Source organism: Onychostoma macrolepis, chromosome 15 (assembly GCF_012432095.1).
Source record: "Onychostoma macrolepis isolate SWU-2019 chromosome 15, ASM1243209v1, whole genome shotgun sequence".
In the NCBI taxonomy this organism is placed as follows: Eukaryota; Metazoa; Chordata; class Actinopteri; order Cypriniformes; family Cyprinidae; genus Onychostoma; species Onychostoma macrolepis.
Window position 1 is genome coordinate 6,046,969 of NC_081169.1, and position 24,812 is coordinate 6,071,780.

Sequence of the window (24,812 nt, forward strand, 5' to 3'; positions counted from 1 at the left end):
GAGAAATTATATTTGACTGAAGACTGAAATAATGCAGATTCAATACCACTAGTCCATCTAAATACTATATGCAGCAGAGGAATATCAGAATATTGTTTTCATTATGACCATATACTGCCCTTGAAATTCTGGGTAATTTAAAGTAATTTTTGACCATTCCATCTGTAAAATACTATTTTCTTTTAAAGGGACAGAGCACAAATAAAATAAAATAAATTCTGGTGTTCCCCAAGGGTTTGTCTTGGGCTGCTCACATGATGCAAAACGCAAAACACAAGAGACGATGGACAACTTTTATGGAGGAATTTTGACACACCCTGTCTCAAATCATTTTTACTGTAAGGAAAAATACAGTCTTCATTCAATTTTCAGTAGTTAATTTTTGCTGATCTAAATGGGTAGTGATGTTTAGACAGAACGAAAGTGACATAATGCGAATAGGCTACTGGTGGCACTGCTCTGTTGGTTTGGTCTTCTCCTCATGCCAGAGTGGGCAAAAAATGCTGTGTAGTGGGTTTAATGGAGGGGATGTAAGTCTCTGCCTGCTCAACAAATAAACAGTTCACCAAGGAGCACAATACCGTATACACAGCAGTCAACTGGGCAGAAGACCCTCAGGCCCAGACACACACTCAGTCACACAGGCACACACACACTCCTTAGAGTGGCACAGAGCAAACAAAGAGAACAAAAAAACATTTAAATATAATACATGTCTATTAATAGCAATCTGATCAAATCACAATCAACATACATTATGCCACTCATATATACACACACATTTCGACACACACACACACACACACACACACACACACACACACACACACACACATACACATACAATCAACACACTCCACTTGACAGGGTCTTACTTTTAACGGTGAGGTACATGCTCTTGCTGATATCGGCTCCCACGTCATTGCTGACCTTGCACAGATAAAATCCAGCATCTTCCTCCAGGACGTGTTTTATGAGCAGAGAACCCTTCTCTAGGAGCTGGATACGTGAGCCAGAATTCAAGGCGATGGGCTGGAACTGAGGTACGCCAGCACCTAAAACAGAAAACAGAAACAATGTAAGGTCTATATACACTATATATTTAGAAATGTTGTATTTTTATATTTTAATATGTAGAAATTTGTCATGAATATATAATGTTTAATTTAATTTATTTAACAAATATTTAATTTAAAAAAGGCTACACTAAAACGTATTTCATTCTAGCATAACAAAACAAAATGAGGCAACATGGCTGCGATATGTTTAACTTTAATCTTAAACATCTGATAATCCAATAGCATTACAACCTTTTTTATGATCAATATCAATTATGATGTGTTTACATCTGATGATTTCTTTATTGGATTTAAAGATCTCTGAGGGGAATTGTTTTGTATCTGGTGTGTCTTGTCTGGATTAGGATTAGATGACACTGTGGGATTCAGTTATATGAAATAAACCGTAATACCACAAGAGCAACTTAATCTGACAAAGCTACAGCCTGTCTGGGCAAAAAAATAAAATAATCTTGACTGTCATGTAAAATAGGTACAGACTTTCAGGATATCCACCTTAGTTCGCAATGTGGAAATAAGCTATTTTCTGTGAATGTGTGAGACATCTGATTCATTAGCCACTATAGGTGCAGTAAATGGTAAAACTATTTGTGCTACAAACCAGTGTTTATAATTAATGTATGACAATACATTAAAACAATATAGCAAGAAATAGCTGTTTGCAATAATCACACACATTTTTTGTATAGCTCAAAATAACTGAAAGCGGATGACACCAGAAGCCTTGCACATTTAGAAATGGACCTGCTCTTATGTTAAAAAGAAGGTGGATGCTGTACTGAACATTTATAGATGTTGGAATACTGTACCTGGTTATGAAGTGTTGAAAAACATATATATGTAACATAAAGAACATTATAATTGAAACTCCATTCATTCAGAAAGCAAATAGAAATTTATTTTCTGAATGTAGAAATTTGATTTCAAAGAATGTAACATCGTCAATCTAGAAAAAGCACTCCTTTACCCACAATGCCTCTCTAACATCATGGACTCCATCTGACCCTCTTTTCTTTCATTCAAGCTCTGTTTAACGTCACCCTCCCAATGTGCAGCCCAGTTTTTGTTGTGTATATGGATTTCCATTTGTTAGCTTTCATCTACAATGTGTAGTGAGGGCTTCAAACGCTCAGTCCCCTTCAGGAGGAATCAAGGTCGAGCGAGTCACCTGCTCCTGTTCTAATCCAGTAATCCAGCTTCTTTGACCATGGCCTCAATGCAAACACACACCTGTGCCCAGCCCACCTGTCCAGATCACCCCTAAACCTGACTAAAGTTATATCCACACCAAATGTGTCTGCATTGGGTCCCCTTCATTATATGGCCCTATCTTAGGTTATCGGAACTTAAAAAAAACCTTGCCACTAGTATAATTGCAGCTTTAGAACAGCTGTACTGTTTATCACTCAAATAGCAGCTGTTCTATTTATATTTGTTCATATGCAGCTGTTCTGTTCATACACAGTGTATAAATAATAAAAATAATAATAATAACAGCTGGAAATAGTTGGTGTAAATAAACTAAATATACAGTACTTGAGAGGAAAATCTGATTATTACAATGCACAAAGGCTTATTTTTTAATGAAATGTAACCTGGAAATGTTTTTGTGAGATTCACCAGTTTCTTTACAGAAATTCTTAATTGCAAGAATATTTCATATTGCTTACAGTTTTTTGTATTTTTGCCCATAGAAACTGGTAATGTACAACAAGAAATAATATACAGTTACATATTTGCAAATACTAGCATACCTTTTGAGTGGTTCCATACTATAGTGGGGATTGGGTTTCCCTTTGCCGAACAATTCAGGATCACTGATTTCCCATAGATGCCATCCTGGTCTCTTGGCTGTACCTCAAAATGTGGCGGAACTGAGCATAAAAAGAATATAATTTTTAAAAACACACATAACATAAAAGCACCATTGAAAATTTATGTATTTATATATAGGTTTAGAGACAGTTTAAAGAACAAAAATTGAAAAAGACTTTATTTCCCCAAAACAATATAAAATAGGAACTTAATTATTCTACACTGTAAAAAATGACAACGAATTTAACGGTAAAATACTGTAAAAATGCTACAGTAAAAACCTGCTAAATGGTTAACGCTAAGTTCCCCTACTATATATGGTGAAAAACTGTATACATGTAATTTTAAGTTTTTGTTGAAATAACTATGTTTCTTAGTTTTTGTTATCAGTTTTATACATTAGGTTTGTATGTTACACCTAATGTTGTTAAATTAATGTTTGTTGCATTATTTCAGTTTCATATGTGTTCCCATGATGGTGTTTAGTGTTTGTGTGCACCTTCTATATATGTTAATATTCAAAAGCTGCTTGTGATAGGCTTTGGTCCATCATGTGACTTTCTCATCACCACCTGCTTTTGGTGGTTATCAGTGTATTACAAAGGTAAAAACTGTAAAACATAAAACCTTGCTACCTTATTTTTTTACGGTAAAATTCTGGCAACCACAGCTGCTGCTTTTTTACCGTAAATTTAACAGAAGTTTTTTTACAGTGTAGAGTGAAAACATTATTGGTAAAAATGTAAATTATAACATTATAATAAGAATAGCTAAATTTATCTCAAACCTTTAACGATGAGCTGTATACTATGCTCGACGGCAGCAGCCTCATTACGGGCAATACAGGTGTAACTGCCGTTATGAATTTCCGACAGGTTTGAAATGCGCAATGAGCTGGTAAAGTCTATGTTGTCTATGGTGACACCCAGGCTGGCATTGATTGGTCGTCCATCTTTGTGCCAGGTTATAGACATCGGCAGGTCGCCGGATATGACCACGCAGGGGATGAAGACACGCTGACCGATGGAAGCGCTCTGAGAGTCGGAGTGTTGGATCAGAGGGGGCACTGAGAGAGAGACGGAGCAGTAACATAGATGCTCTTAGAAATGCACCGCCAGATAAAATCACAAACAAAGCAAACAATGCAATTATAATTTCAAATGTTAACATATTATTGCACAGCAAAAGTTTGATTTAGAGTATGGCTATGACAGTACATTTATGTTTCTAGTCTCCTTATATCAAATACAGAGCAAGATTCACATAACCTTTGACTAAATGTGATGCAACTTTATGAAGAAACGCTACATGTAAAATGAGTGGTTGGTGTGTTCTAAGTGGTTGTGACAAACAGCTCAGAACACATTCAATATGGGCTGGTGGACAGAACATATGTGCTCACACATGTACAATTATCTGTGATTTGCAATAATAAGGCTCCAGTCGGCCTTCATAACAAGCCATTACAGCTCAGAATCTAGAGATTTCACAGAGGAGGAGGCATAATGTGAACTAATGAGAGAGAAATAGAGCAAAGAAAGACAAAATAAAGAAGACTATAAAAGGGCTCTTTCGTCTCCCAGTAAATTCGGCATAATGCGTTCCCCGGGGACTTTGCAAGCATGGTGCTAGTCAGCCTGTCGCGTTTGAGAATCAATGAGTTAAAATAACATTGAAATAAAGCAGCACTTCAGTGCTTATTTAATTCAAAACAAAATGGGGATAATGGACTCCAGGGAATCCCTTCGCACGCTTCAGAATTTTAAGCATGAATGGAGCAAATTAGCTAACTCAATCACATCAGGGTTTTTTTTTTTCTGTCTTTATGACTTTGAACTCACAAAAACAGATGTTTGCTTGGTTATTGCATAACAACGGTATCAAATATTTGCAGTAAAACTAGTATTTATTTTAACTTTAACAATATAAATGTCTGTATTTTTCTAATTGGTACGTTAACTGTGCTTTGAGGTAAGTCTTGTCATTTTGGAATTACCGTAACTATGAGATCCTGTAAAAACCATTAGCATCATTGTAGAACTTGCACATGAAGTTGATACATGCTCGCATATTGATTACATGGCATATTTGTGTCACGTGTTTGTTCCGTTTTGCCCTTATTTGGTCTTTCCTGTTCTCGTTTGGTCCCCATTCTGTTCATTTAGTCCCAGCCGTGTTTTGATTATATTCCAGGTGTGTCTCGTTTTCCCCTCGTTAGTTCTGTCTATTTATAGTGTGTTCTGCCCCATGTTTCCTGTCTGCTGTTGTATGTCTTCCTTGCCTGTGCTCCCTGTCTATCTTTTGGAAATTAAAGACTTTCATTGTGTGAAATCCTCGTCTCTGTGCCTCCCTGTGATATGTGACAATTTGTAATTTTCTTTGTAATATGTGTAATTTTTGTAAAAAATAAAATAAAAATAATTATATATATATATATATATATATATATATATATATATCTGTGTGTGTGTGTGTGTGTGTGTGTGTGTGCAAATTTCGACCAATCAAATGCTCTCTAGGATTAGACTGACATTACATGAGCATGCATCCACTCCCTAATTACGGAAATCAGGATTTGAAGAAAGCTCTGATGTCTCTAATGATGAGTTATGGAATGATATTGCATTCTATCACTTTTCAATTTCAAAACAGTAGGATATAAATAGACTACTTAATGTTTCCAAAGAAAAAAATCAAATTAATTTTTAACATTCATTGTTAATTTAGACTGATTCATAGTAATCTTAGGTAATTATATTTATATTTTACATTATATTTTTTAATTTTCTTAAGAAAATTGTGTGCATTTCCATGTAAGATTTGCTTCCATAATACTACGGTATAGTAGATGTTGCTATGTAGTTGATAAGGTCTTCTTAAAGGTGATTATTTCACTAATATGTGACCCTGGACCACAAAACCCCTGGACCCCTTAAGTGTCAATTTTTCAAAATTGATATTTATACATCATCTGAAAGCTAAATAAATAAGCTTTCCATTGATGTATGTGTTTGTGTTTGTTAGGATTGGACAATATTTGGCCGAGATACAACTATTTGAAAATCTGGAATCTGAGGGTGCAAAAAAATCAAAATATTGAGAAAATCGCCTTTAAAGTTGTCCAAACGAAGTTCTTAGCAATGCATATTACTAATCAAAAATCAAGTTTTGATACATTTACATTAAGAAATTCACAATATATCTTCATGGAACATGATCTTTACTTAATATACTAATGATTTTTGGCATAAAATAAAAATTTATAATTTTGAAACATACAATGTATTTTTGGCTGTTGCTACAAATATACCCCAGCGACTTAAGACTGGTTTTGTGGTCCAGGGTCACATATATGGTTGCAATGGTGATTTTTGGTTTTTAAATGGTTGCTTACTGGCCTAAAGGTTGAAATGGAGTCCTTTCAATATAGGAATCTGTGTGATTGGGAATTTCACTTGAGGGTTAAAGAGTTCCCCACAGAGATTTAATATTTGCTGCGTTCACCAAAAAAAAAAAAAAGCTGTTGGGTTTGAAAGTGACTTCGGTGTGAGCAATGCCATATTGCTAAACTATAGCAATGGGCCTTTTTTTGGCCCACAAAATTTCACTGAAATGATTGTGACAGCACCATAAGTCAAAAAAGCCTACTCTCAACAAGTTTCTTTGATATTCTGGTCTTCTTTAATAAGGTCTGACCTTTCCTCAACAAGACACATGATTTGAGTTATCTTTTATGTATAGCACAGATGTCGTGGGACAAGTGTGCCAAGTTATTAGTACTTAGAGTTAGGGGTTTGTGAATTGCGAATCATAAGACTGAGCAATAGTGACGCTAACCTTAAAAAATACCATTGAATATGACCCGATATTAAAATCTAGCATTCTTGTAACATCTGACTTCCATTTAGATAGCAGTACCTTTCACTGTCACATGGACGCTCCTGTGAATTTGTTTCTCTGGATCCACCAACACGTAGCATGTGTACTCCCCCTCGTCCGAGTTTTGCACATTGGACAGCTTCAGTGTGCCGTTGTTCTCAAAGGCACGTTGGCGATGGTTAAACGGGAGCAGGTTGGAATCCTTATACCACTTAATAGAGTAGTACGGGTAACCAATGATGCGACAGTGAATGTACGTGTCCCTTCCAGCGATGGCAGTGACATTTTTCATTGGTCGAATACTGGCAGGACCTGTTGTGAGAAAGAACTATCAGTACACAGTGCTTCAGAAAGTCAGCTGAAAGGCTTATGTATTACGTGTCAATAATTTCGGTAATAACTATTAGCTATACATTCTGAACAAATCCACTGTAAGCAACTAACTAAATAACTAATAATAATTTATCCTAACTTCAAAGCCTTGTGGAGGGATTAACTCTACCCAAAAGGGATACTCTACCCAAAAATAAAAATTTGCTTATTTACTCACCCTCATGCTGTCCCAAATGTATATGTTTTTGAAATGAACACAAACAGAGAATTTTAGAAAAATAAGTCCATATCAAAAACTACATAAAACAAACATGATGGTGATACATACAATCCCAGCTGATAAATCAATGTCTTCTAAAGCAAAACAATAGGTGTGTAAGAGAAATACTAATATTTTAAACCTATATATAAAGTATACGCTTATACAAACTTCAAAATACTAATATTTTAAAGTTTATATAAGCACTTTGTGAAACTCGTGTGAGAACTGATGGTCTTCTGTGGTTCCGGATCACTTCTCACATGAGTTTAACCAAGCGCTTACAGTACATCATGCTTCAAAACATGCTGATGTTGCGTGAACTCATATGACAACTGGCCGGAAGCACTGGTTTATAGTTTAAAAGTTTCAAATATTAGTATTTTCCTCACACACACACCTATCATTTCTCTTCATATGAAATTGATTAATTAACTGGGGTCGTACGGACAATGGTTTTCCAAGCATCAACTTTAAAGGGGCAAATCCACTTGCATTATATAGACTCAGTGATGGATTTTACAACTTTTTAAAATCTCTGTTTGTGTAATTTGAAGAGAGTCGTATGCATCTGGGATGACATGAGGGTGAGTAAATGATTACAGAATTTTGATTTATGGGAGCAGTATCCCTTTAAGGGCAGGCAGAGTTTAACTTTATGTAACTGACCAATGGGAGGAAAGGCAGTAGAACCTGACATAATCGAGTACAAACACTTACTTCCAACAAACAACTAAGGAAGTCTATCATACTTACAAATAACTATCCATTTCCATTCTCATTCGTGTATTTACAGTTCATTCCCATTCTCTTCCAAATTAGGCAGAAGCTATTTGCATTAATTGCAAATAGCATTTGATGCTGTTTAAATTAAGTGCAAATAATATGTCATTTGGTTGCATTGGTCACATCAAAAGCTAAATATTTTTTCATTTTCTAGCCTAACCTAACAGTGGTGAATTTAGCATTTGTGTTTTAAACACTCTTTAAAAATGAACTTAAACTTCAGAGCTGCTACCTTGAACATTAAAGGGGAAAATGCTTTTTGATTTACTCTAGTTACAGCATCTGTCAGCTGGGGCTAAATGGCTGATACTAAGCAGCCAAACCTTGACCCCTCTGCACTGATAGCAATTAAACTGCTGAAGGTTGCAGTACTGTGAGCCAACAGGGTGCAATAGTCTGGTTCCGGAAGTAAAAGCTCCATTCATTTTTCCAAAGGGAAATAGATTTTTAACAATAACTTATAAACCTTTAAAGACAAACCTACTGTGAGTTGTGAAGTTGACAGTATATGTTTATGTTAAATCTGTTTACATTATTACAGTTTATTTTTACAATAATCATGTTAGACAATTAAATTTGTGGTGAAAAGTTGCCCATGATGCTGTACAGAAAATTCCACCAATCAAAGAGTCATGGCGAGCAAATTGAGCAAAAGAGCTTGCAGGGAATGTCTATTCCCATGAAGAACTGCAAATTATGTAATCGATTCGGTCTTACCATGCTGTCATAATAAGTAAATATTTGTATGCTTATTTTACAATCCAATTAAAATCTATTGTTTTTTGATGAAATCTAATTTTAAAATAAAATAGTTTTTTCAATTATGTTATTTGCAATGCTTCAGTCTATTGTAATTCTTTCCCTCATAAAACCTGTTAAGTACACAGTCTTGTGCCATTGTACACAGTCTTTTTGTCTGATTTTCATATTTCATATTTTTGATTAAATTGTTTTGTTTTTTTGCTTCAAATAAAAATGTGTAATGTTGTGACTCAGCTCGTAGCTGGTTGATTTGGTTCATGGCTTACGATGCTAAACCAAAGACTATTTAAAAGTCCCTATAGGAAAAGGAATGGAAAAAAATATTTGTGAGACCAACGTCACTGAAAAGTGGGTGGCCACTACTGCACTTTATACCAGGGGTGTCCAACCCTACTCCTGGAGGGCCACTGTTCTGCAGAGTTTAGCTTCAACCCTAATTAAACACACCTGAACCAACTAATCAAGGTCTTTAGACTCACTAGAATCTTCCAGGCAAGTACGTTGGCATGTTTGGAGCTAAACTCTGCAGGACACTCTTGCTCTATACTATGCATTTCTATTTGACTGCAAACTCCATCAGGAGGTGGATCACAAGAGCTCTACTGCCTTCACTGCCACTGGTCGTCTCCACACTCTCATTTGCATGAAGTTAAACTCTGCTCTTTGTTGTACCATCAATGGTCAAAGAGACAAATTTCACTGAAAATAAATCACTTCAAGTTGCTTTCTTGCGGCAATGCTGTTGACAATGAGAACATACCTTTTAGGAGGCTGCACTGCAACTACAACCTAAAACAATACAATTCTCTTTCTAACTCAATTCTATATTTTCATATAGAAACCAGACAATCTCCGAACAAACGTGAAATTGTTGTGTGTGCTTGTGGTGTGGTGTGGTGTGGGTGTTTTTGAGGAGCTGATCTGACAAGCACCTCTTACGTTTATTCGAGCCTGGTAGGAGACCGATCCAGCCGAGTTGTTGCAGGTGCAGCGATAGACGCCCCCATCAGTGACCTGTGTGTGAGACACATTCAGGTAGCTGAGCACGTGGCCTTCCGTGGTAATGATGCGATCCATGCGGTGGTTGCTGTCTTTGATGACGGGGTCGTCATCTAACGTCCAGGTGACGGTGGGGAGGGGGGTTCCTTTCACGTGACACACCAGTGATATGGGCTCATTCGGGCTCACCACCTTCTCGCTGAAGGCAGAGAGGATCTTTGGCGTCCCGTCTAGAGAAGAGGAAGACAGATTTGACAGCTTTTTAAATTTTTGCAAATGGTTACATACAGCACTATGCATTGAGTATAAATAATAGTAGAAGGTTTGAGGTCCCATTCAGTCGGTCACGTTCGACGTACGTTGGACTGACCGACGAATAGGAATCTCGCTAGAGAGGCCAATCTACTTCGAGTGTAACTAAAACGAGCCAATGCACATTGGCATGCAATCATATGCAGCAGCTGCTCACCTCGCAGCGCGGGTATATAATGAGCAGCAGGTGCGTTGCATCTTTAGCTTTTCGCTTCGGAGCTGAACAGTGTTTTCTGCTGGAAGTGATAACTAAAAGAGTCTCTGCAGGACGATCTCTTTGTGTGAAGAGTGCGGGCGTACAGCACAGCAGTGGGGTCGATTCTCTCCAGCTTTCCTTTTTCTTCTCTCTTTTTCTTTGCCTTTTTTGAGCAGAAAGAGCTGCAAGAGCCGTTCTCACGGCTGGTAAACGGGGCGCTTAAACAGCGCGTAAAAGCCGTTTTTACGGCTGGTAAGAGAGCGTCGGAGAGAGAGAGCACACGAAAGGCTGCACAAAATCCCTGTCCGTGTTGCCGCAACCGTTCCCCTGCGTGCTTCAGCACCAATTAAAAGAGTAAAGTCCCTAAAAGAGCTTACACAAGTAGAGCTTGCGTCTTTTTAAAGATGACATTCTACTTGTGTGTTTCTGGGTACGGTCATTACCTGGCACCGAGGGATGGTCATGAGCGTTGCATCGCGTGCCTGGGCTTAGCGCACACTGAGGCAGCGTTTGTGGATGAGTCATGTACCCATTGTGGGAAGATGACCATCTCGGAGTTGCGGTCGAGACTCCAGTTCCTGCAAAGGGGCGGAGTCCCAGTGCCGCTGCCTCGTTCCAATCCTCCTCAGAGGGTTGCTGCGAGCGGTGGCGCTGGTGACCTGAGGATTACAGTAAGTGCGCATCCTTCGGGGAACCAACCCCCTAGGAACCCTCACTCCTCCTGCACTCCGCAGCCAGTAGAGCTGCCGGGGGAGCACGGTGGGCCATCTCAAAGGTGTGTACCAACCGTATCCTTCGGCGCTCCTCCCGATGACCAGATGTCGATAGCTGCATCGGAGGGTGAGTCAGACCTTTCTGGAGATGACGCGTTGGCGCAGTTGCCTCCTTCGGGTACGGTAGCTGTGCCCGATACAGATCCGGAAATGATGACTATGCTTTCCCGGGCCGCCAACAGGGTCGGGCTCGTGTGGAACCCTCCACTGTGTCCCAAGCCCTCAAGGCTGGACGATTGGTTTCTCGGGGTGGCACGAGCTGGTTCTCAGCCACCCACCCCAGTTCCTTTCTTCCCGGAGGTGCATGAAGAGCTCACTCGGAAGAGCTCACTCGGTGGGCCCTCTTCCCTCACCACCCTTCATCCCCCCTGTGGAGCGGGCCGTTGCTATGCAACTGTGCCCTAACTCCACCTGGCGGGGGGAGCCGTCTCTCCCTTCCCGGGCCTGTAAGTACTCGTCGGACCTTACCGGCAAGGATTACCAGGCCTGTGGGGAAGCCGCTTCCGCCTTACACGCTATGGTGTTGTTGCAGGTCCATCAGGCCAAGGCACTGAAGGACCTGCACGAGGGTGGTCATGATCCGCAAGTTCTTCAAGAACTTCGTGCTGCGACGGACCTCGCGCTTCGGGCGACGAAGGTTACGGCACGGTCAGTGGGTCGTGCGATGTCCACTTTGGTGGTCCAGGAACGCCATCTCTGGCTGTGTCTGGCCGACATGAGGGATACCGACAAGGTCAGGTTCCTTAATTCCCCCGTGTCCCAGACTGGCCTCTTCGGCGACTCGGTCGAGAACTTCGCCCAGCAGTTCTCGGCTGTACAGAAGCAGTCTGAGGCGATCAGTCACATCCTGCCACGGCGGTCCGCTGTTGCATCCACCCCGCCGCCGGCAGCACCTCAGCCTGCTCGTCGCCGAGGGCGACCCCCTGCGGCTGCCCCCGCTCCCGCGCCGCAGCAACAGCCTCCACCCAAGCGGCACCGTGGAGCGGGGTCCCCAGCCTGTCCAGGCCCCCGCCAAGAAGGGCGGCAAAGCCAGGAGCAAGAGGCCCTAGGACGGGCGACCCGGAGATGGTTGGGACTGCTCTTCAGGAGACGGTGACTGCACCGCTCCTTCCTCCGGAGGAGGGCCGGGTGGTAAATCTTTTGTTTCCTTTTATTTCTGTTCCGCCGTTGGCCCAACGGTCAGCGGTACCCAAATTTTCAATAAAAGAGCAGTTTCTATCATCTCCGGGTCCGAAGAGGGCTCGGAGAGTAGTGGCAGGAGTAAAATCTCTCCACTCTCATCCACCTTTTCTGTCACCAGCGGACAGCAGCGTGCAGTTCGAGAAGGTCACCCAAGCCTCTCCTGCACCCCCTGTCCGACCGTGGAACCAGGTAAATGTTGCACAGCACACTCAGACCCCGCTACGGGCCGCCTCCCAAAGAGAGCCCCCCGAGCCGCGTCCCTGCGTTCCACCCCACTGCCCCACTGCGGGTACGCCTACGGTCCCCTTCACAAGCTACCGTTCAAAATCCGTCCCCGAGATTGGTTTGCAGCGATCGACCTGAAGGACGCGTACTTTCATGTCTCGATTCTTCCTCGACACAGGCCGTTTCTGCGCTTTGCGTTCGAGGGTCGAGCATATCAGTACAAGGTCCTGCCCTTCGAGCTGGCCCTGTCTCCCCGCGTCTTCACGAAAGTCGTGGAGGGAGCCCTTGTTCCTATGAGAGAACAGGGTGTTCGCATCCTCAACTATCTCGACGACTGGCTCATTCTTGCTCAGTCTCGGGAGCAGTTGTGCGAACACAGGGATTTGGTGCTTGGTCACCTCAGCCAGTTGGGCCTGCAGGTCAACTGGGAAAAGAGCAAACTCGCCCCAGCGCAGAGGGTCTCTTTTCTCTGTATGGAGTTGGATTCGGTCGAACAGTCAGCACGCCTCACAGAGGAACGTGCTCAGTCGGTGTTGAACTGCCTGAATACATTCAGAGGCAGGACAGCGGTCCCACTGAAACTTTTTCAGAGGCTCCTGGGGCATATGGCAGCCGCAGCGGCAGTAACCCCGCTCGGCTTGCTTCATATGAGACCGCTTCAGCACTGGCTTCACAGCCGAGTCCCGAGATGGGCGTGGCAACGCGGCATGTACCGAGTGGCAATCACACCGGAATGCCGCCAAGCCTTCAGCCCGTGGTCAGACCCCTTGTTTCTTCGGGCAGGAGTGCCCCTAGAGCAGGTGTCCCGGCATGCCGTGGTCTTCACGGATGCCTCTGCCACCGGCTGGGGTGCCACGTACAACGGGCATGCAGTGTCAGGGGTGTGGACGGGCCCCCAACTGCATTGGCATGTCAACTGCCTCGAGTTGCTAGCTATACACCTTGCCCTGAGCCACCTGAAGGGGCCGTTACGGGGCAAGCATATGCTGGTCCGGACGGACAACACTGCGACCGTTGCATACATCAACCATCAAGGGGGTCTGCGCTCCCGTCGCATGTCGCAACTCGCCCGCCATCTCCTCCTTTGGAGTCAGAAGCATCTGAGGTCGCTTCGCGCCATTCATGTTCCTGGTGTGCTCAACCGTGCGGCCGACGAGCTCTCATGAGCTGCGCTACCGGGAGAGTGGTGACTCCATCCCCAGGTGGTCCAGCTGATTTGGGGAGAGTTCGGCGAGGCACAGGTAGACCTGTTTGCTTTGCCAGAAACCTCTCACTGCCAGTTGTTCTACTCCCTTTCCGGGGGGACACTCGGTACAGATGCACTGGCACACAGCTGGCCCCGGGGCCTTCGCAAATATGCGTTTCCCCCAGTGAGCCTACTTGCACAGACCTTGTGCAAAGTCAGGGAGGACGAGGAGCAGGTCCTGCTAGTTGCGCCCTATTGGCCCAACCGGACCTGGTTCCCGGAACTCACGCTCCTCGCAACAGTCCCTCCCTGGCGAATTCCTCTGAGGAAGGATCTGCTTTCTCAGAGACGGGGCACCCTTTGGCACCCGCTTCCAGACCTCTGGAAACTCCATGTCTGGTCCCTGGACGGGACGCGGAGGTTCTAGGTGACTTACCCCTTGAGGTACTTAACACCATCACTTCGGCACGTGCACCGTCTACGAGACGTGCTTACGCCTTGAAGTGGAACCTGTTCGTCGAGTGGTGTGCTTCTCGCCGAGAAGACCCCCGAAGATGTTCGATCGGTGTCGTGCTTTCCTTCTTGCAGCAAGGGTTGGAGCGTAGGCTGTCCCCCTCCACCCTCAAAGTTCATACTGCCGCTATTTCCGCATGCCACGACCTCATCGATGGTAAGACTGTGGGTAAGCACGACCTGGTAGTCAGATTCCTTAGGGGCGTGAGACGGTTAAATCCTCCTCGACCTCCCTCCATACCCTCTTGGGACCTTGCTCTGATGCTTCGAGCACTCCAAATTGCTCTCTTTGAGCCTTTGCAGTCGGCAGACTTAAAGATTCTGTCTATGAAGACTTTGTTGCTGGTTGCATTGGCCTCCATCAAGAGGGTAGGGGACCTGCAGGCATTTTCAGTCGACGAATCGTGCCTAGAGTTCGGGCCGGGTGACGACCACGTGGTACTGAGACCCCGGCCTGGCTATGTGCCCAAGGTTCCTACCACTCCCTTCAGGGATCAGGTAGTGAGCCTGCAAGCGCTGCCCCCGGAGGAGGCAGACCCAGCCCTGGCTTTGCTCTGTCCAGTTCGTGCCTTACGACTGTACATAGACAGAACTCGAAGCCTCAGGACCTCAGACCAGCTCTTTGTCTGTTACGGAGGCCAGCAGAAGGGAAAGGCAGTCTCCAAGTAGAGGATGGCCCACTGGATAGTGGACGCCATCACCTTGGCTTACCAAGCACAAGGAGTGCCTTGCCCGCTCAGGTTGCATGCCCACTCCACGAGAGGCGTGGCATCCTCCTGGGCGCTGGCTCGTGGCGCCTCGCTGACAGATATTTGTAGAGCTGCGGGCTGGGCGACACCTAACACGTTCGCTAGGTTTTATAGCCTTCATGTCGAGCTGGTCTCCTCCCGTGTTCTCAACTCAGGTCAGAGGCACGGAGAGGTCCCGGCTTAGTGTCGGCTTGCTGCGTTACATACGCTTATTGCTCCAGAGAGTCCCTACAAGGCAGACCCTGTTGAGTCCTCTGATTACCTTCGGCAGCCAGACGTGGCGGAGCATCTGGCGCCAGGCCTTTACTCCGCTGTATCCTTGAGAACCGGATTTAGGCTAGGTTGCATATGTGTGACCCTACGGGGATCCCATATGGGGTATTCCACGGGTTGCTCCTAAACAAACCCGTGTCTTTCCCTCTGGGAGAACTCACCTCTCGTCAGGTTGGAGTCACCCTAGTACTTCCATATGTAGTACAGCCCTACGGGGTTAGTCCATATGTATTTCTCCACATAACTCCTTCGGGGAAGGATGTGGCTTCCGCAGCGTTCCTTTCCAGTGAAAGGGTACGCTTTCCCAGTGTTATCCAAAGTCTCACTGAATGGGTTTTGGGGAACAGCAGTGATCGACACTCTCTGTGGTTGCCCTGTCCCACCGTCCTTAAGCAAGGGGGTACAGGAGGCTTGCTACAGAGCGCTGGAAGGGGGCAGCTTCTGTGGCGCTTTGGTAGATTCTATTCGTCGGTCAGTCCGACGACGCCGAACGTGACCGACTGAATGGGAACGTCTCGGTTACATAGGTAACCCTCGTTCCCTGAAGGAGGGAACGGAGACGTACGTCCCGTCGCCACAGTCGCTGGACCCCGCTGATGCTGCCGCCTTACCTGTTCGGCTCCTCAGCGAAAACCTAAAGATGCAACGCACCTGCTGCTCATTATATACCCGGCGCTGCGGTGAGCAGCTGCTGCATATGATTGCATGCCAATGTGCATTGGCTCGTTTTAGTTACACTTGAAGTAGATTGGCCTCTCTAGCGAGATTCCTATTCGTCGGTCAGTCCGACGTACGTCTCCATTCCCTCCTTCAGGGAACGATGGTTACCTATGTAACCGAGACGTTTTATTGGATTTTAGGGCATTTATGAGTAATATTGTGTGTGATTAAACTGACTGAAATTAAAGCCTTTATTTACTGAAAAGCTTGCCATTAAGCTAGATATGACCAAACAGCATTTTTTCTTGTATGGGTTGTAGTCAAGTTATTTTATGTATGTTGAATGAAAAATTACATTTGAGAGATACTATGAGTTTACAGTAAATATCAACTTAAATATGTGACCCTGGAGCACAAAACCAGTCATAAGTAGCACAGGTATATTTGTAGCAATAGCCAACAACACATTGTATAGTCAAAATTAATTTTGCTTTTATGCCCGATCCTATATCCGCAAATATTGCCCGATCCTAACAAACCATACATCAATGGAAAGCTTATTTATGCAGCTTTTAGATTATATATAAATCTCAATTTAAAAAATGACCCTTATGACTTTTGTGGTCCAAGGTCACAAATGTGATACTTAATCTGTCATAAAAGGTGGACAATTTTAATTTCACATTTTTATATCTTATAAATGATATAGCTGTATAATGTAACAAACAACAACACCTAGACCTAGCCAGACATTTCTTGCAAATCTTTTCAGCCCTGTTTTTCTATAGCATGGCACTTAACAAGATACAGCTGCGTTTTCAAGCTTACTGCAATTGAAATCTTTACTCTCTGATCATCTTGGCTTTTTTTTTTTTACATCATTATAGATTATCAATATCCTCTTTATGCAGTTTTGTGGCAATAGGAGACAGTTGCCTCAGCAACCAAGCTGAAGCAACAAATCTTTTCAGCTGCAGGGCTGAGTAGCAGTAGTCCAGCAGAGGGTTATATTAAAACACATGCACAGTTACCGTACAGTTACACATACGCTCCACAATTTCCATTCCAGAGTCCAATGTTTGTGTAACATTCTACCCACTAAAATGCCTTTATCTGATTGACTTTTGAAATCCACCTAAATGTACCCTTCATTATCTATGATATCCTACAATCATGTGTGTGTGGTTCGGCGGCTGGTTGGATAAAAATAGCAGTTGAAGTAATGGTAAAAAAGCTAATTCATTTATAAATGTCAACCATTTCATTTGCATAACTGAGATTGGGGGAGGGGCATTTTTGGGTCCATTTGCATTAAGTGTAAATTCAAGCTAAATTCTTTTTTTTTCTTCTTTTTTTTTCTTTATTTAACAGGAATTGTTCAGCCAAGTAAAAATGAAAAAAAAAAAAAAAAAAGGGTTAGAATAGGTTCAATAGATGCTAACACTTGCAAATGCAAGCCAAAAAGACATGGGGCCTCATTTGTAAAATGTTGCGCAGAAACCGTCCTAAATTTGATCTTACGATCGTTTCTCAGAAATGCGTACGTGCGATTCATAGAATGAACGTACGAACAGAAAACGAGCGTACGTGCCTATTTCAGATGTGAAATCTATGAATTGCAAATTATCTTGAACTTGCTTACATTTGAAAAATTCTGCATTACTCCGACAATAAAAAGTGCATACGTCTGCTCGGACCCTGACGTGATGCTAAGCACTTTTCCACGCCAAAGACCGTTTTTATAAATATGAGCGTTGGCGTGGATTTAAGCGTACGCACACTCTAAGATCAAATCTGTGCGTATGCACGCTTTATAAATAAGGCCCCTGGTCCCCAAAATCCATTTTCTGTCCTGTGTTGTTTGACATGATATGTTATGTCCTCACTGGCTTATTATGTACTTTCTGCATACACTGCATAAAAAAATAAAATAAATAAAAATAAAAAATAATAAAATAAAATAAAATACAATTTTGAATTAAATTAAATTTTGAAAGAAGTTGCTAGTAAGTTTTACAAATAATTACAAATAAATGGCAAGTAATGTTGAATTAAACATGAAATTTTGAAGTAGAAAGACTAAAATAGTATTTTTTTCCAATACATTTTACTTAAACAACAACAAAAAAATCATCATTTACAGTGTACTTTTAGTAATTTAATACTAACATGAAATTTATTTACTTCCTTCCAAGTTGGACTCACCTTCCAAGACGACCTGAACTAAGTCTTGGGTGGACATCTTGCCATTTCGAGCAAAGCACTGATACGCTCCTCCATCACTCTTGGCCATTCCCTCCATCACCAGGTTCTCGTTGTTGATGCCCGTTATACGTACATTTATACCCTGATAGATCTTCTCACCATTCCTGTACCAGGTGATTTCATACTCGTCAGAGCCAGTCACACTGCAGAACAGCGACACTTGGCTACCCACGCTGCCTCTCACCTTCCGTGGACTCACCACTGCTTTCAGAGGCTCTGGGGGAAATGGAAACACACATACATAGACAACAATACACTATCAGTTACAATAATTATGTCTAAATTCAATGACATTGACTATATCATCGTTTATCCTCACAATTTGTTGCTAGAAAACATCTTTGTTGACAAACACCATGGTTGTAATTTTGTTTTTGTTTTAAGCAATGGAGATACTTATTTCATAATTTATTTCATAATTGTTTTTTTTTCTGTTTATTATTGTGAAGCTGCTTTGAAACAATCTGTATTATGTAAAGTGCTATATAAATCAATGTGACTTGTCTGAGATATTAATAATCCAAATGTTGGATCAGGGTTATTATCATTAACTAAAACTGTAAACAAGACATTTTTGTTAAAAAAATAAAATAATAATAATAATAATAATAATAATATGTTTGTTAGCTAATAGCAGCCCATTCACACTTGTGTGCTGACTAATGATGCTCAGTCATATTTCTTGGCACACAGCAAACACAATTTAAATTTTAATTGCTTACAGGTATCATTTACATGAATTGTTTTGGTTTGCAAAACAATAGTGAAAAGATCTGCCAAGATTTAATCTGTCAAAGGGGACTTATCATGAAAGGTTTAAATGCAAACCTCTGAAAAAGCTAGATCGTTCAGAGGTTGTAATTAATGTGAATAATGTGAATGCTACGATGGTTAAATACTGTCGCAAGATATCTTACGTTTCACCACCAGCCGGCCAACCACTTTGGCATTCCCGAAGCTGTTCCACACCTCACACACATAACTGCCTGCATCACTGGGTCGTGTGGCCTCGATGAGAAGGCCCGATACACTCTGGTGGTACCGGCTGTCTGATTCTAAGGGGCTGTTGTCCCTCAGCCAGCGATACCTGGGCGTGGGGTGACCGGACGCTTTACATGGGAGCTCCACCCGATGACCCACCATAACCTCCCTCCGTTCAAACCCATCCAGAATCACTGGAGCAGAGTCCACAGGTTCTAAAAGAGAGTGAGAGAACATACATTTTCTTTATCATCATTCGAATATCCTGATTTGGTGCTCAATGAATGTGAACAATTATTAAAAAGGGCTCTTATTATCATCAATGTTAAAAACAGTTGTGTGGCCGTTTCGGAAGGATGTGACATGCTGCAGAAAATTCAGCTTTGCCATCAGAGGGATAAATGACATTTTAAAATATATTTAAAAAGAACATTTTAAATTGTAACAATATTTCACTACTTGTGCTGTATTTTTGATCCAGATACAGTGCATGACCATGGAAGTAAACTACAACACTATACTTCCATATACAGATAAATAAGAGACCACAGTAAATGTAATTTTCACTCCAACAGCAAAAGAAAATATCCATCGTGCTTGTCCTTGTGGTGGCAAACACCCAATCTGTCTTCCCATTACATAATTTTCCACTGACTCCAGAGTAATTAGTCTCATCATTTACAGCTCAGGTGATTGGCTCAAAACAACCTGGCTGCAGATCTGACTGTGAGCTGTAGTCTCGCGTAGCCAGACCTTCAAACTGACGGTCTGGAATCCATGGGAGCTTTCATTGGCCAAGGCCCGCCCATGAGGCCGTTTGACCGACATGTCAAACAACCAATCACAGTTCCTTTTGTTCAGCGTCACATTTCGGGGGGCATGGAAATGTTGCCACAACAACAGACCGGTGTGTAAATCTCTCAGGCGTATTTTAAAGATTCTATGTCGCGAACTTTAAATATTTCACATACTTTTGAAAATCCAGCGTTTAGTTTATCATGATATGTGCTCGTCGTCACAGCTGTAAACACGACGGCTTTCTTCTTTCGTGAAGTGGTTTGGCTTCACGGCATCTTTGTTTCCAGGCGGAACGTTAAAGAACGCGACACACACGTCTCCCAGAAATCCTGTATAATTCAACCAATCCGACGACGACTTCGAAACTCCTGAAGTGTTTCCACTTTTGTGTGCCATATGCATCAAACTTTCAGCCAGCGGTCCGTGGGCGTGACGTCTGAGGCTGAGACTACATGAGCTGCCATGAGCAAAGATCAAATTGTGAATTTCAAATTGTATACCTCCTGGTCCTACCCAAGCAAATACCATTGAAATAAATGGGAAGCCAGGCATTACAGGCTACAAACTTGGTTTGCTTGTGAGGTCACATACACACCTTTAACCAGTTTCTTTAATCGGTTAAAGGTCATAAACAGTTTAAGAAAAAAAACAAAAAACAACTGGCACACTTGGGTTTTTGTAAAGCCTTATAACAGATTTGTATTAAAAACAAAGTTTTAATAGTTATCGCGTATTGTCGTGAATGTAACTGACTTAGCCCAACCCAATCTTGTGAGAATTCGCACACGGCAAAAAATGATCTTACACCTGTCACCATCATTTGGACTTTTAGTTTGTTTTCTCTCCTCATGTGTTCTGTGACCTAGTTTTACCTCGTGTCTGATTATGTCATTTTGTTCAGGTGTGTTTTGTCATTAGTCCCTCTTTTGCCCGTTTATTTAAGTTCCTGTCTATTCAGTTCTAATTTGTCGGGTCTTGTCTATTGTATATGTGTGTCACCAGCCTTCCCTTGTGTGGATTTATTAAAGACTGTTACCCTTCATCTTCATCTTCATGCGTGTTCATTCAACACTGATACGTGACAATTCAGAACAGTCTCTTGTTGTTGTTTTGTTTTAATTTTTTATATTAAATTTATTTTAAATTTGAAGTGCAAAATGTGTAAATAATTGTCATTTTAATTTTTGACCAAATCACGAAGCGCTGGCATTTATCTGTAGATATATGACAGAAGGTTTATGTGAAGCCGTGACAGCAACACAAAGGCCCCTCACCTGATAAAAGCAGTCGGGCACTGTTGCTCTGTCTGGTCTCCCCTGTGTATCGGTGCCGCGTGGTACAGCGATAAATATTCACCGCGTCCTCTGACTGCACATCCTGAATATACAAGGCCCCCATGGATGTAATAAGATATCTTGGTCCTGAAAAAAAGAACAAAATATTGTGGTTAGAATCGCTAACCCCAATTAAAGGCATATAACATGCTGTACTATGTTATTTGACTTCATATTCCATCAAAAACAAATGTATGTAAAACATTTATTGCTTTCATAAGATAAGAGAATCCACACGTGATGTCTCTTTGAAGCCAGCGCTGGCAGACCTGAGGGAGCGGAGTATTGAACTATCGGACGTGACTGTTTTGCAACTGAGCCAATCGCTCAGTCAGTCGCCCAGAGCTTGAAACAGAAAACAGCTTTCAACAACTGCAGCCATTCTTACAGTTCACACATACACAGCCGGAGAAACGTTACAATTATGATCGTTAGTTCCTGAAATCTTATTCATTTATTTTCAGGATTATATTGCGTACACTAAAATGACTGCATAAATGGACACAAATTACTGTGATGTTGATGCGTACGAGATGAGAAATGGATCTTGTGGCGCACAGGGGTTGAAAAGAGAGAGGGAGATAGACAGAAAAGGAGAAATAGAGAGTCTGCAGCTATAGCAAGCTTTGACCTAGTTAGAAATGAGAGTCCAGGATTTGATACCCTAGAGGGGGTTATAGCTCCTAGTTTACATGCAGTCGTCTGAGACCTGCTACCAGCAGTGCAAATGGAAAACTGGGAAAACACATCTGTGCACTGTTGTTTTGAAAAGGTTAAAATTAGAAAGGGGGGGATTCGAGCACGCTTCTTAGATTAGCTAAACTGTGTTGTGGAATTTGAGGATCACATAATTTCACACCTATTTCATGCCGTGTTTGTAAGTGGGCCCTTTTTCAGGAAGCGATGATTATGATTACATATGTGAGAGCTTACACCCTTTCAAATTCAAGAGAAACATTTTGATCTGACATATAGAATAGAATAGAATAGAATAGAATAGAATAGAATAGAATAGAATAGAATAGAATAGAATAGAATAGAATAGAATGCAACATATATTGTGACTTGTGAGTTGTGACACATCCAGGTCTGGTAGAATTTCAAAGACCACACATTTACACAAGCACACACTATTTGGATGCATTAAATATCAAGCCATGTCTACAAATACACACAATGTCTTTGAAAACCTAAGTCCACAATGTCTTTTTAAAAGACACTAAAACTGGCAAAAGAGAGAGGGAAAGAAACAATACCATGATATTACTGTAGAAAAAATATGTCACACCTGACTATAAGTTGCACCAGGTTACAAAACACGGATAAGTCACACCAGTGTATAAGTAACATTTCTTTATTACATTAAGAAATAATGAAAAAAAGGAAATGTAAATACTGGGCCTAATTACATATTTCAAAGCATAACTGAAACTACTGGCATGTGGGAAATGCACCACATATAAACTTTGGTCCATGTTCCTCTTTCATGCTTTGCGTGCTTGACATTAATTGCATCATATAAAGCACAGCATGTTTCAGATGATAAAAAGATGACTTATAGTCCAAAAAAAAAGGTTTTATGGTTATTTTTCCCATATAGCCACAGTACTGGTATGTGTGTGTAAGATACTTTATTTAATATTCTTATTTTATTCTTTGCATTTCAGAAATGTAATGCATTTTGTGGACAATTATTAGGTATTTACTTAAAGTAAATATGGAATCTGCATCCAAATTATTCAGTTAATTTATTAATTTAATATATGTTTAATTAATGCAAACTTTAAGAATTACACATCATGATCAGCAGAGAAAATGTATCTAATCAAAAGCCTATAAAATGAAGAATTTATAAGAGGCACACAACTTGCCAAACAAAATAAGCTAAATATAAATTCAGGATCATCTCAATTGACCAACTAACAACATGTTTAACTCCAATGTCGTCTGCCGATGCTCCACGTGGGTGACAGAAGGCTGGACAACATGTTCCCAGCTAATCAATGTTAAATCCAGGATCCAGACTGCCTGTTCCTCAGGGGATGAGAACACTAATCAGGGATGATTAAGGTCAGAGTTCCTAGTTAACCTGGACTTGGATTTCTCAACCTGCTCACCACACCCTCCTGCCACACGGCCGACGCAAGACCATACTGAGACATGGAGCTTGAATACAAGTGCCAGGACATCATTTAAGGACTAAATGGGTAAATCTCACAAAACTTATCTAGAACATGTCCATCTTTCAGTTTGCAAAATCAACAGCAAGAAATAAATTATATTTAGCATCAGGAAAATCTTGAAATAAGCACTGTTTATGCAGTGAAACACATATTTATCATCCGATTTATATCATCCATCCTTTGTCTTCTCTTTACTCTTTTTCCAGCGCCCTTCTCCAATTGTTAGCATGAATAATTCATTTGCAGTGCAGTCCCAGTAGTGCACCAAGACACAACACAATAACCTTTTCCACTTCACAACCATCTCCAAAATTTGTCGAAAATGACACTGAAAAATACCCAAGATGTTTTGGGTATACAAATGAACTAAAAGCTCACGAAGTTGGAAAGGCTGAAATTTGGTCCCTCAGTTTCAACCATCACATCTCTCAGCGATGCATCTGTTTCATGACTCTGCTGTTTGGGTTGCGTTTATGGTCTTGTGTCATTCAAGCAAACAGACAGCCTCTCATATTTCCTCCATAAATTATTGAATTTTGTTGCAAACCATGCAAAAAAATGACCGGCAGCCACAGAAATGATTCATCTATATTTCAAAAGGATAAATACATTGTGCATGATGTGCCGTATGAAATAATCATGCATCTGGAGTGAGGCCAATACTGCATTCTCTGTGCATGATTTACTGTGGATGCTGGGTTAGTCAACATGAAAATAAATTTGCTTTCTTAATTCAGGTTGAATTTAATTTAAAGCAAAAGTGTCTCCTTGATATTTCTGCTGCAATATCAGAATAAACACAAAATATGACTATTAATTAAATACTCATAGCAGTGTGGATCTGGACCCATGCAAGTCATTGCCAGAAGAACTTGTGCTCCCACAATGCAACTGTTCCAACTCAGCAGGGTGTCTGGGTTGAGAAAGCAGTGTACGTCTCTTTCAAAGACTGATAATATGAATTCAGAGGCCTGTCGTCTCTGGACTAACAACAGGAGATTTCTGTTGCATGCTGGGAAAGTGGGGAGAAAGCGGGAGCATTGAAATTCATTTCAAATCCAGTGGATTACTACACACTTCTGTGGGCTAGTACTTCAAAAGCGCACACAGGATGAATTTCAGACAAATCAAAATGCCTAATGTGCCACAAAAAGCACTAAGTTTAAACGTACAGGCAATAATCGATTATAATTTATCCTAAAGAACTGAGATATCCCAAAATCCCGGTCATAAAACAGTACACGGTATAGACAGTGGCAGGCATTAACTT

At 41.6% G+C, this 24,812-nt stretch overlaps 1 protein-coding gene across 4 annotated transcripts in view; it reads right to left on the bottom strand.

Moving 5' to 3' along the window:
* Nucleotides 1–24,812, bottom strand: part of dscamb (Down syndrome cell adhesion molecule b) — a 181,312-nt gene that overhangs the window by 78,547 nt on the left and 77,953 nt on the right. For 3 of the 4 annotated variants that reach the window (XR_009266038.1, XR_009266039.1, XM_058744500.1), the window contains exons 4-11: nucleotides 21,300–21,446; nucleotides 19,164–19,442; nucleotides 18,187–18,462; nucleotides 9,846–10,142; nucleotides 6,813–7,085; nucleotides 3,682–3,960; nucleotides 2,834–2,953; nucleotides 876–1,055 (exon numbers count right to left, since the gene is read on the bottom strand). Coding sequence is in view for 2 of the 4 variants with exons in the window: in XM_058744500.1 (XP_058600483.1) it covers nucleotides 876–1,055; nucleotides 2,834–2,953; nucleotides 3,682–3,960; nucleotides 6,813–7,085; nucleotides 9,846–10,142; nucleotides 18,187–18,462; nucleotides 19,164–19,442; nucleotides 21,300–21,446 (1,851 nt within the window). In the remaining 2 variants the exon portion in view is untranslated. Of the gene's footprint in view, nucleotides 1–875; nucleotides 1,056–2,833; nucleotides 2,954–3,681; nucleotides 3,961–6,812; nucleotides 7,086–9,845; nucleotides 10,143–18,186; nucleotides 18,463–19,163; nucleotides 19,443–21,299; nucleotides 21,447–24,812 lie in introns of those variants that run through there. The other variant, XM_058744501.1, reaches the window with a different exon arrangement.